Here is a 13,553-nt window from a genome sequence, read left to right on the forward strand (position 1 = left end):
GCGCTATGATGAAACTGGCTCTCATGAGGACTGCCACAGGAAAGGAAGACCCAGAGTTACCTCTGCCGCAGAGGATAAGTTCATTAGAGTTAACTGTCTCTCATGAGGACCACCACAGGAAAGGAAGACCCAGAGTTACCTCTGCTGCTGAGGATAAGTTCATTAGAGTTACCAGCCTCAGAAATTGCAGCCCAAATAAATGCTTCACAGAGTTCAAGTAACAGACACATCTCAACATCAACTGTTCAGAGGAGATTGTGTGAATCAGACCTTCATGGTCAAATTGCTGCAAAGAAACCACTACTAAAGAACAGCAATAAGAGGAAGTGACTTGCTTGGGCCAAGAAACACAAGCAATGGATATTAGACCGGTGGAAATCTGTCCTTTAGTCTGATGAGTCCAAATTTTAGATTTTTGGTTCCAACCGCCGTGTCTTTTTTGAGACGCAGAGTAAGTGAACGGATGATCTCTGCATGTGTGGTTCTCACCGTGAAGCATGGAGGAGGAGGTGTTATGGTGTGGGGGTGCTTTGCTGGTGACACTGTCTGTGATGTATTTAGAATTCAACGCACACTTAACCAGCATGGCTACCACAGCATTCTGCAGCGATAAGCCATCCCATCTGATTTGCGCTTAGTTTGACTATAATTTGTTTTTCAACATGACAATGACTCAACACACCTCCAGGTTGTGTAAGGGCGATTTTACCAAGAAGGACAGTGATGGAGTGCTGAATCAGATGACCTGGCCTCCGCAACCCCCCAACCTCAACCCAATAGAGATGGTTTAGGATGAGTTGAGTGAAGGAAAAGCAGCCAACAAGTGCTCAGCATATGTGGGAACTGCTTCAAGACTGTTGGGAAAAGCATTCCATGTGAAGCTGTTTGGAAGAATGCCAAGAGTGTGCCAAAAGCTGTCATCAAGGCAAAGAGGTGGCTACTTTGAAGAATCTATCAAATCTAAAACATATTTGGATTTGTTTAACAATTTTTGGAAACTACATTATTCCAAATATATTATTTCATAGTTTTGATATGTTCTGTGTGGAAAGGACCCATATCAGTGGATATCTTTACATGACATGTTTGACCATGTACAAGGCATATTTGGAGTTTTGTGGATTCGCACCATATCCTGACATTCTGACTCCAGATGTATCTGTCAGACATCTATAAGAGTAGTGGGGGATTACTCTGAATATCACACATGGACATTTCCTATGTCTGGATATGGACTCGTTCAGTGTGTGTGTGTGTGTGTGTGTGTGTGTGTGTGTGTGTGTGATACAGTAGTAACATGGACTCGTTCAGTATCCTGAGATACGGTGACATCCTATTTTCCCTCTTCATGTTTACTGACTGTATACATCACATGTGTGTTGTTTCAGTCCATTCAAGATATATTGATTCCAGATATGCTTCCTCTTGGCTGAGGTCCATATCGGGATGTTGATATGCGTTTTCAGCTCAATCATTTGACCAATATGAAATCCCATATTTTTTATTTTCATGCACACATTTTGGATATTGGTGTGGCCGGATATTGACTCATTAGATATCCTGAGATCGGCCAATGAGGACATCTTATGTTCTCCATATGATGACCAATACAGACAGTAAGCCTAAGTAGCATATTTTCTCAGCACATATTAATGCTTATGACCTTTGACTGAGGTCCATATCAGGATCTTTGATATGCTTAAATAAGAACAATATTTTCTGAAGGCTTATTTGACTTTTTTAAGGACAAGGCTCAACAATTTGACAAGCCTTATTGAATCCATATCGTTCTTTCAGACACCAGCTAAACGTTCTGTATTTCATCTGCATAAAGCCACACCGCGAGGGAAAAGCACTGTAACCGGTTGCCTAGCAACAAGAATCACCTCTTTTTCTGTTGCGGAGTTTCAACTGTCATTTTTTTTTTGAATTTGGTCGCGTGGGTAAATGGTGTGCGGTCGAACGGACAACTGGACCAACGAAGAAGTGAGAAGCTGTTCAGAAAATACCTCAAAGAAGTCAGAAGCTGCAGTCCGGTCTCTCTCTGAACGTTAGCTAATTTGGCCAGCAGTCCAACCTCTCTCTGAACGTTAGCTAATTTGGCCAGCAGTCCGGTCTCTCTCTGAACGTTAGCTAATTTGGCTAGCAGCCCAGTCCAGTCTCTCTCTGAACGTTAGCTAATTTGGCCAGCAGCCCAGTCCAGCCTCTCTCTGAACGTTAGCTAATTTGGCCAGCAGTCCGGTCTCTCTCTGAACGTTAGCTAATTTGGCCAGCAGTCCAGCCTCTCTCTGAACGTTAGCTAATTTGGCCAGCAGTCCGGTCTCTCTCTGAACGTTAGCTAATTTGGCCAGCAGCCCAGTCCAGCCTCTCTATGAACATTAGCTAATTTTTCCAGCAGCCCAGTCCAGCCTCTCTCTGAACGTTAGCTAATTTGGCCAGCAGTCCAGCCTCTCTCTGAACGTTAGCTAATTTGGCCAGCAGTCCAGCCTCTCTCTGAACGTTAGCTAATTTGGCCAGCCCAGTCCAGCCTCTCTCTGAACGTTAGCTAATTTGGCCAGCAGCCCAGTCCAGCCTCTCTCTGAACGTTAGCTAATTTGGCCAGCAGCCCAGTCCAGCCTCTCTCATTTTTTAATTAAACCTTTATTTAACTAGGCAAGTCAGTTCAGAATAAATTCGTATTTACAATGACGGCCTACCACCGGTCAAACCCGGACGACGCTGGGACTCCCAATCACGGCCGGTTCTGATACAGCCTATGGGACTCCCAATCACGGCCGGTTGTGATACAGCCTATGGGACTCCCAATCACGGCCGGTTGTGATACAGCCTATGGGACTCCCAATCACGGCCGGTTGTGATACAACCTATGGGACTCCCAATCACGGCCGGTTGTGATACAGCCTATGGGACTCCTAATCACGGCCGGTTGTGATACAGCCTATGGGACTCCCAATCACGGCCGGTTGTGATACAGCCTATGGGACTCCCAATCACGGCCGGTTGTGATACAGCCTATGGGACTCCCAATCACGGCCGGTTGTGATACAGCCTAGATTCGAACCATGTTGTCTGTAGAGACGCCTCTAGCTCTGAGCTGCAGTGCCTTATACTGCTGGAGCATGTCTACTCCTTATATCTAATAACATGTCAGATATCCGGAAATATATAAAGATATTCCCCTGATTACTGACCCTTTTCGCCCAGGGATAGTTATAAGAATCAGCAGCAGAGAGACTAAGAGACATGCTTGTGGCTCTCATTATATCAGACAACGAGAGGAAGCTTAAAAGCTGCAACTCTCAAATGCGAAAAGAAATGTGTGTGTGTGTGTGTGTTTGAGGCCTCCTTTCTTCTACAGAGTGTCTGCATTAACTACCACAGGGACTGACTGCCACAGATACTAACACAGAGAGAGAGATTGTTTATTTCACTTTATATATTCACTTTATATATTATCTACCTCACTTGCTTTGGCAATGTTAACACATGTTTCCCATGCCAATAAAGCCCTTGAATTGAATTGAATTGAAAAATTGAGAGAGAGAGAGAGAGAGACAGACAGACAGACAGATAGATAGAGAGGGGGACAGAGAGAGAGAGGACATCAACCACTACACACAGACACAGACAGACAGACAGACAGACAGACAGACAGACAGACAGACAGACAGACAGACAGACAGACAGACAGACAGACAGACAAATAGAGAAAGTACTGCAGTAGTGAGTCATTTAGCAGACTCTCTGATCCAGAGACACTACAGTAGTGAGTCATTTAGCAGACTCTCTGATCCAGAGACACTACAGTAGTGAGTCATTTAGCAGACTCTCTGATCCAGAGACACTACAGTAGTGAGTCATTTAGCAGACTCTCTGATCCAGAGTCACTACAATAGTGAGTCATTTAGCAGACTCTCTGATCCAGAGACACTACAGTAGTGAGTCATTTAGCAGACTCTCTGGTCCAGAGACACTACGGTAGTGAGTCATTTAGCAGACTCTCTTATCCAGAGAGACCTACAGTAGCAACTAGGGTTAAGTGCCTTGCTCAAGGGTACATTGACTATACCATAAAGGGCACATTTGACTATACCTTAAAGTCTGAGGAACTGTCTGTAGATATCAGAGATAGAATTGTGATAAGGCATATATATAGCTGGTCTCCATCAGAGTCTACCCAGACTCTGCCTAGAGCTGGTCTCCATCAGTATCTACCCAGACTCTGCCTAGAGCTGGTCTCCATCAGTATTTACCCAGACTCTGCCTATAGCTGGTCTCCATCAGAGTCTACCCAGACTCTGCCTAGAGCTGGTGTCCATCAGAGTCTACCCAGACTCTGCCTAGAGATGGCGTCCATCAGAATCTACCCAGACTCTACCTAGAGCTGGTCTCCATCAGTATCTACCCAGACTCTGCCTAGAGCTGGTCTCCATCAGTATCTACCCAGATTCTGCCTAGAGCTGGTCTCCATCAGAGTCTACCCAGACTCTGCCTAGAGCTGGTGTCCATCAGAGTTTACCCAGACTCTGCCTAGAGCTGGTGTCCATCAGAATCTACTCAGACTCTGCCTAGAGCTGGTCTCCCTCAGAGTCTACCCAGACTCTGCCTAGAGCTGGTGTCGATCAGAGTCTACCCAGACTCTGCCTAGAGCTGGTCTCCATCAGAATCTACCCAGACTCTGCCTAGAGCTGGTGTCTATCAGAGTCTACCCAGACTCTGCCTAGAGCTGGTGTCCATCAGAGTTTACCCAGACTCTGCCTAGATCTGGTCTCCATCAGAGTCTAACCAGACTCTGCCTAGAGCTGGTCTCCATCAGAGTCTACCCAGACTCTGCCTAGAGCTGGTGTCCATCAGAGTCTACCCAGACTCTGCCTAGAGCTGGTGTCCATCAGAGTCTACCCAGACTCTGCCTAGAGATGGCGTCCATCAGAATCTACCCAGACTCTACCTAGAGCTGGTCTCCATCAGTATCTACCCAGACTCTGCCCATAGCTGGTCTCCATCAGAGTATACCCAGACTCTGCCTAGAGCTGGTCTCCATCAGAATCTACCCAGACTCTGCCTAGAGCTGGTGTCTATCAGAGTCTACCCAGACTCTGCCTAGAGCTGGTGTCCATCAGAGTTTACCCAGACTCTGCCTAGAGCTGGACTCCATCAGAGTCTACCCAGACTGCCTAGAGATGGCGTCCATCAGAATCTACCCAGACTCTACCTAGAGCTGGTCTCCATCAGTATCTACCCAGACTCTGCCCATAGCTGGTCTCCATCAGAGTCTACCCAGACTCTGCCTAGAGCTGGTCTCCATCAGAATCTACCCAGACTCTGCCTAGAGCTGGTGTCTATCAGAGTCTACCCAGACTCTGCCTAGAGCTGGTGTCCATCAGAGTTTACCCAGACTCTGCCTAGAGCTGGACTCCATCAGAATCTACCCAGACTCTGCCTAGAGCTGGTCTCCATCAGAGTCTACCCAGACTCTGCCTAGAGCTGGTCTCCATCAGAATCTACCCAGACTCTGCCTAGAGCTGGTGTCTATCAGAGTCTACCCAGACTCTGCCTAGAGCTGGTGTCCATCAGAGTTTACCCAGACTCTGCCTAGAGCTGGACTCCATCAGAGTCTACCCAGACTCTGCCTAGAGCTGGTCTCCATCAGAGTCTACCCAGACTCTGCCTAGAGCTGGTCTCCATCAGAGTCTACCCAGACTCTGCCTAGAGCTGGTCTCCATCATAGTCTACCCAGACTCTGCCTAGAGCTGGTCTCCATCAGAGTCTACCCAGACTCTGCCTAGAGCTGATCTTCTGACCAAACTGAGCAACCGGGCCAGAAGGACCTTGGTCAGATAGGTGACCAAGAACCCAATGACCGCTCTGACAGAACCTCAGAGTTCCTTGGCTGAGATGGGAGAACCTGCCAGAAGGACAACAGTCTCTACAGCACTTCCCCAATCTGGGCTTTATGGGAGAGTGGCCATACAGAATCCACTCCTGAAGACGGAAGCCACTCCTGAGAAAAAATTAGCAAAAAGGTCACATGACAGTTGGAGTTAGCAAAAAGGTCACATGACACCTGTAGTTAGCAAAAAGGTCACATGACACCTGGAGTTAGCAAAAAGTCACATGACACCTGGAGTTAGCAAAAAGTCACGTGACATCATAAGGCAAAAGATTCTGTAGTCTGATGAGACAAACATGTACCTATTTGTCCTGAACGCAAAGACCTACGTCTGGAGAAAACCAGGCACAGCACATCACCCGTCTAACACCATCCTACAATGAAGCATGGTGGTGGCAGCATCATGCTATGGGGATGTTTTCCAGCGGCAGGGACTGGGAGACTGGTAAGGATCGAGGGGACAATGAATGCAGCCAATTACAGGAAAATCCTTAATGAAAACCTGCTTCAGAGTGCAAACAACCTTAGACGAGGGATGAAGATTCACCTTCCAACAGGACAATGAATCAAAGCCTACCGCCAAAGCAATGCTGGAATGGCTTCAGAATAAGAATGTGAAACTCCTTGAGTGGCCCAGCCAAAGCCCAGACTTGAATCCAATTGAAAATCTGTGGAAATTACTGTTCACCGCCGTCTCCCCATCGAACTGAAGAGAGATTACGAAGGATGGGAGAAAATCCCCAAATCCTGATGTGCAAAGCTGATACAGACATACCCAAGACGACTCAAAGCTGATCCAGACATACCCAAGACGACTCAAAGCTGATCCAGACATACCCAAGATGACTCAAAGCTGATACAGACATACCCAAGACGACTCAAAGCTGATACAGACATACCCAAGACGACTCAAAGCTGATCCAGACATACCCAAGACGACTCAAAGCTGATCCAGACATACCCAAGACGACTCAAAGCTGATCCAGACATACCCAAGATGACTCAAAGCTGATACAGACATACCCAAGACGACTCAAAGCTGATCCAGACATACACAAGACGACTCAAAGCTGATCCAGACATACCCAAGACGACTCAAAGCTGATCCAGACATACCCAAGATGACTCAAAGCTGATACAGACATACCCAAGACGACTCAAAGCTGATACAGACATACCCAAGACGACTCAAAGCTGATCCAGACATACCCAAGACGACTCAAAGCTGATCCAGACATACCCAAGACGACTCAAAGCTGATCCAGACATACCCAAGATGACTCAAAGCTGATCCAGACATACCCAAGACGACTCAAAGCTGATCCAGACATACCCAAGACGACTCAAAGCTGATCCAGACATACCCAAGACGACTCAAAGCTGATCCAGACATACCCAAGACGACTCAAAGTATTGACATTGTGGGGCATTATGTGATGAATAAAATGTTATTTGATTTTGATAGGACACACACACCACTCCCTCTTTTACCCTCTCAGGGCGCTGGGCAGAGTCTTTCCCTTCTCTGATTGGCTGTAGCAGTTCCCTTGGGGTTCTGGCACCTCCCCTTTCTCCCTCAGCATGGCGACGGCTGCCGTGGCGATGATGCCCACTCCGTCTCTAAGGCGGCTCTCCAAGGGATACTCCATCTCGTTGTAGGACACAGAGATCATCCCCAGGGGATAGATGTCTGGGGTGAAGTCGGGGTTCCCTGTGGTCAGACTTGGTACGATCCAGATGTAGCCCGACCCAGTCAGACCCAGAGACCTGGCCTCTTCCAATATATACCTGCAGGGGGATCAGATTGTTTAGAATAATATACTGGAGAAGGAAGATGAAGTGAGACATCCCACACCCTCATTTGTAAGGTTTCCATGGAAATCAATGAACTAAGTAGACCAGAACCAGATGCTATATCACTGGTGTCTAAGAGGCAGCTACTCCATTTTAAGTAGACAATGGTAAACGGCCTGACTGAGCTATCTTCATGAATCCATTATGTTTATGAACTAATATATTGACGGTCCAGGATCAGCACAGTTAAATGGGGAACCAGGATCAACACAGTTAAATGGGGAACCAGGATCAGCACAGTTAAATGGTGAACCAGGATCAACACAGTTAAATGGAGAACCAGGATCAACACAGTTAAATGGAGAACCGGGATCAACACAGTTAAATGGTGAACCAGGATCAACACAGTTAAATGGTGAACCAGGATCAACACAGTTAAATGGGGAACCAGGATCAACACAGTTAAATGGTGAACCGGGATCAACACAGTTAAATGGGGAACCAGGATCAGCACAGTTAAATGGTGAACCAGAATCAACACAGTTAAATGGGGAACCAGGATCAACAGTTAAATGGTGAACCAGGATCAACACAGTTAAATGGGGAACCAGGTTCAACACAGTTAAATGGAGAACCAGGATCAACACAGTTAAATGGAGAACCAGGATCAACACAGTTAAATGGTGAACCAGGATCAACACAGTTAAATGGAGAACCAGGATCAACACAGTTAAATGGAGAACCAGGATCAACACAGTTAAATGGAGAACCAGGATCAACACAGTTAAATGGGGAACCAGGTTCAACACAGTTAAATGGAGAACCAGGATCAACACAGTTAAATAGAGAACCAGGATCAACACAGTTAAATGGAGAACCAGGATCAACACAGTTAAATGGAGAACCAGGATCAACACAGTTAAATGGAGAACCAGGATCAACACAGTTAAATGGAGAACCAGGATCAACACAGTTAAATGGGGAACCAGGTTCAACACAGTTAAATGGAGAACCAGGATCAACACAGTTAAATGGAGAACCAGGATCAACACAGTTAAATGGTGAACCAGGATCAACACAGTTAAATGGAGAACCAGGATCAACACAGTTAAATGGAGAACCAGGATCAACACAGTTAAATGGTGAACCAGGATCAGCTGGTGAACCAGGATCAACACAGTTAAATGGTGAACCAGGATCAGTAGCAGTATAACACCCTCTAGTACCTAGTCTCTTCCTAGTAGCAGTATAACAGTATAACAGCCTCTAGTACCTAGCCTCTTCCTAGTAGCAGTATAACAGCCTCTAGTACCTAGCCTCTTCCTAGTAGCAGTATAACAGCCTCTAGTACCTAGTCTCCTCCTAGCAGCAGTATAACAGCCTCTAGTACCTAGCCTCTTCCTAGCAGCAGTATAACAGTATAACAGCCTCTAGTACCTAGTCTCTTCCTAGTAGCAGTATAACAGCCTCTAGTACCTAGCCTCTTCCTAGTAGCAGTATAACACCCTCTAGTACCTAGCCTCTTCCTAGTAGCAGTATAACAGCCTCTAGTACCTAGCCTCTTCCTAGCAGCAGTACAGCAGTATAACAGCCTCTAGTACCTAGCCTCTTCCTAGCAGCAGTATAACAGTATAACAGCCTCTAGTACCTAGCCTCTTCCTAGCAGCAGTATTACAGCCTCTAGTACCTAGCCTCTTCCTAGTAGCAGTATAACAGTATAACAGCGTCTAGTACCTAGCCTCTTCCTAGTAGCAGTATAACAGCCTCTAGTACCTAGTCTCCTCCTAGCAGCAGTATAACAGCCTCTAGTACCTAGCCTCTTCCTAGCAGCAGTATAACAGTATAACAGCCTCTAGTACCTAGTCTCTTCCTAGTAGCAGTATAACAGCCTCTAGTACCTAGCCTCTTCCTAGTAGCAGTATAACACCCTCTAGTACCTAGCCTCTTCCTAGTAGCAGTATAACAGCCTCTAGTACCTAGCCTCTTCCTAGCAGCAGTACAGCAGTATAACAGCCTCTAGTACCTAGCCTCTTCCTAGCAGCAGTATAACAGTATAACAGCCTCTAGTACCTAGCCTCTTCCTAGCAGCAGTATTACAGCCTCTAGTACCTAGCCTCTTCCTACTAGCAGTATAACAGTATAACAGCGTCTAGTACCTAGCCTCTTCCTAGTAGCAGTATAACAGCCTCTAGTACCTAGTCTCCTCCTAGCAGCAGTATAACAGCCTCTAGTACCTAGCCTCTTCCTAGCAGCAGTATAACAGTATAACAGCCTCTAGTACCTAGTCTCTTCCTAGTAGCAGTATAACAGCCTCTAGTACCTAGCCTCTTCCTAGTAGCAGTATAACACCCTCTAGTACCTAGCCTCTTCCTAGTAGCAGTATAACAGCCTCTAGTACCTAGCCTCTTCCTAGTAGCAGTATAACACCCTCTAGTACCTAGCCTCCTCCTTGGAGCAGTATAACAGCCTCTAGTACCTAGCCTCTTCCTAGTAGCAGTATAACAGCCTCTAGTACCTAGTCTCTTCCTAGTAGCAGTATTACAGCCACTAGTACCTAGCCTCTTCCTAGTAGCAGTATAACAGTATAACAGCCTCTAGTACCTAGCCTCTTCCTAGCAGCAGTATTACAGCCTCTAGTACCTAGCCTCTTCCTAGTAGCAGTATAACAGTATAACAGCGTCTAGTACCTAGCCTCTTCCTAGTAGCAGTATAACAGCCTCTAGTACCTAGCCTCTTCCTAGTAGCAGTATAACAGCCTCTAGTACCTAGCCTCTTCCTAGTAGCAGTATAACAGTCTCTAGTACCTAGCCTCTTCCTAGTAGCAGTATAACAGCCTCTAGTACCTAGCCTCTTCCTAGCAGCAGTATAACAGCCTCTAGTACCTAGCCTCTTCCTAGTAGCAGTATAACAGCCTCTAGTACCTAGCCTCTTCCTAGTAGCAGTATAACAGCCTCTAGTACCTAGCCTCTTCCTAGTAGCAGTATAACAGCCTCTAGTACCTAGCCTCCTCCTAGTAGCAGTACAGCAGTATAACAGCCTCTAGTACCTAGCCTCCTCCTAGTAGCAGTATAACAGCCTCTAGTACCTAGCCTCTTCCTAGTAGCAGTATAACAGTATAACAGCGTCTAGTACCTAGCCTCTTCCTAGCAGCAGTATAACAGTATAACAGCCTCTAGTACCTAGCCTCCTCCTTGGAGCAGTATAACAGTATAACAGCCTCTAGTACCTAGCCTCTTCCTAGTAGCAGTATAACAGCCTCTAGTACCTAGCCTCTTCCTAGTAGCAGTATAACAGTATAACAGCCTCTAGTACCTAGCCTCTTCCTAGTAGCAGTATAACAGTATAACAGCCTCTAGTACCTAGCCTCTTCCTAGCAGCAGTATTACAGCCTCTAGTACCTAGCCTCTTCCTAGTAGCAGTATAACAGTATAACAGCCTCTAGTACCTAGCCTCTTCCTAGTAGCAGTATAACAGTATAACAGCATCTAGTACCTAGCCTCTTCCTAGCAGCAGTATAACAGCCTCTAGTACCTAGCCTCTTCCTAGTAGCAGTATAACAGTATAACAGCGTCTAGTACCTAGCCTCTTCCTAGTAGCAGTATAACAGCCTCTAGTACCTAGCCTCTTCCTAGTAGCAGTATAACAGCGTCTAGTACCTAGCCTCCTCCTAGTAGCAGTATAACAGCCTCTAGTACCTAGCCTCCTCCTAGTAGCAGTATAACAGCCTCTAGTACCTAGTCTCCTCCTAGTAGCAGTATAACAGCCTCTAGTACCTAGCCTCTTCCTAGTAGCAGTATAACAGCCTCTAGTACCTAGCCTCTTCCTAGTAGCAGTATAACAGCCTCTAGTACCTAGCCTCTTCCTAGCAGCAGTATAACAGTATAACAGCCTCTAGTACCTAGCCTCCTCCTTGGAGCAGTATAACAGTATAACAGCCTCTAGTACCTAGCCTCTTCCTAGTAGCAGTATAACAGCCTCTAGTACCTAGCCTCTTCCTAGTAGCAGTATAACAGTATAACAGCCTCTAGTACCTAGCCTCTTCCTAGTAGCAGTATAACAGTATAACAGCCTCTAGTACCTAGCCTCTTCCTAGCAGCAGTATTACAGCCTCTAGTACCTAGCCTCTTCCTAGTAGCAGTATAACAGTATAACAGCCTCTAGTACCTAGCCTCTTCCTAGTAGCAGTATAACAGTATAACAGCATCTAGTACCTAGCCTCTTCCTAGCAGCAGTATAACAGCCTCTAGTACCTAGCCTCTTCCTAGTAGCAGTATAACAGTATAACAGCGTCTAGTACCTAGCCTCTTCCTAGTAGCAGTATAACAGCCTCTAGTACCTAGCCTCTTCCTAGTAGCAGTATAACAGCGTCTAGTACCTAGCCTCCTCCTAGTAGCAGTATAACAGCCTCTAGTACCTAGCCTCCTCCTAGTAGCAGTATAACAGCCTCTAGTACCTAGTCTCCTCCTAGTAGCAGTATAACAGCCTCTAGTACCTAGCCTCTTCCTAGTAGCAGTATAACAGCCTCTAGTACCTAGCCTCTTCCTAGTAGCAGTATAACAGCCTCTAGTACCTAGCCTCTTCCTAGTAGCAGTATAACAGCCTCTAGTACCTAGCCTCTTCCTAGTAGCAGTATAACAGCCTCTAGTACCTAGCCTCCTCCTAGCAGCAGTATAACAGCCTCTAGTACCTAGCCTCCTCCTAGCAGCAGTATAACAGCCTCTAGTACCTAGCCTCCTCCTAGCAGCAGTATAACAGCCTCTAGTACCTAGCCTCCTCCTTGGAGCAGTACAGCAGTATTACAGGACTCTGGATCCTCTTCAGCTGGATATGAGCTTTAGAGTTGGCGTCTCCGTCCACAGCGTCCAGCGTGACGACACTCTGAAGGTCCCAACGCACAAAGCTGTGGTCCACCGTCACACGCAGGACATTTATAAACTCCTACAGAGAGACACAACGGTTACTGGGGGGTGGGGGTGTTACTGGGGGGTGGGGGTGTTTGTGTGTGTGTAATGTGTGTGTGTGTCTGTCTGTCTGTCTGTCTGTCTGTCTGTCTGTCTGTCTGTCTGTCTCTCTGTGTGTGTGTGTGTGTGTGTGTACCTGGTACCCGGGGAACTTAGAGGTGACTATAGAGAAGATGTGCCAGTCATATTCCTCCATTATGTTCATCATCAGTAACGCCTCCTGCATCAGAGACGCTCCAAACTGGAAGAACGAAGACTTCACATCCTGGGGAGGGAGAGGGGGGAGATGGGGGGAGGGAGGGAGAGGGGGAGAGAGGGGGGAGATGGGGGGAGGGAGGGTGGGGGGGAAAGGAGAGGCAGGGAGGGGGAGAGAGGGAGGGAGAGGGGGAGAAGGAATTGTTACCAGGCATGTCACAGAAGTAGAAAGCTAATATCAGTAGAAAGAGAAGAGACAGGAGGAGGAGTATGGAGGTAGAGAGAGGAGGTAGAGAGAGGGCCTGGTGATTACATATGGAGAGAGGAGGTAGAGAGAGGAGGTAGAGAGAGGGCCTGGTGATTACATATGGAGAGAGGAGGTAGAGAGAGGAGGTAGAGAGAGGGCCTGGTGATTACATATGGAGAGAGGAGGTAGAGAGAGGAGGTAGAGAGAGGGCCTGGTGATTACATATGGAGAGAGGAGGTAGAGAGAGGAGGTAGAGAGAGGGCCTGGTGATTACATATGGAGAGAGGAGGTAGAGAGAGGAGGTAGAGAGAGGGCCTGGTGATTACATATGGAGAGAGGAGGTAGAGAGAGGAGGTAGAGAGAGGGCCTGGTGATTACATATGGAGAGAGGAGGTAGAGAGAGAGGAGGTAGAGAGAGGAGGAGGTAGAGAGAGGAGGAACAGCAACAGTACTTCACAAGATGAAT

At 46.8% G+C, this 13,553-nt stretch overlaps 1 protein-coding gene across 1 annotated transcript in view; it reads right to left on the bottom strand.

Moving 5' to 3' along the window:
* LOC139424261 (glutamate receptor ionotropic, NMDA 2A-like) overlaps window positions 1-12,855 on the bottom strand; it is an 87,736-nt gene extending 74,881 nt beyond the window's left edge. Inside the window, exons 1-3 of the mRNA XM_071175949.1 lie at window positions 12,782-12,855; window positions 12,450-12,622; window positions 7,382-7,678 (exon numbers count right to left, since the gene is read on the bottom strand). Coding sequence (XP_071032050.1) covers window positions 7,382-7,678; window positions 12,450-12,622; window positions 12,782-12,853 — 542 coding nt within the window. The 5' untranslated portion in view covers window positions 12,854-12,855. The remainder of the gene's footprint in view (window positions 1-7,381; window positions 7,679-12,449; window positions 12,623-12,781) is intronic.
* Between the last annotated feature and the right edge of the window lie 698 nt (window positions 12,856-13,553).

This window comes from Oncorhynchus clarkii, chromosome 13 (genome assembly GCF_045791955.1).
Source record: "Oncorhynchus clarkii lewisi isolate Uvic-CL-2024 chromosome 13, UVic_Ocla_1.0, whole genome shotgun sequence".
NCBI lineage: Eukaryota > Metazoa > Chordata > Actinopteri > Salmoniformes > Salmonidae > Oncorhynchus > Oncorhynchus clarkii.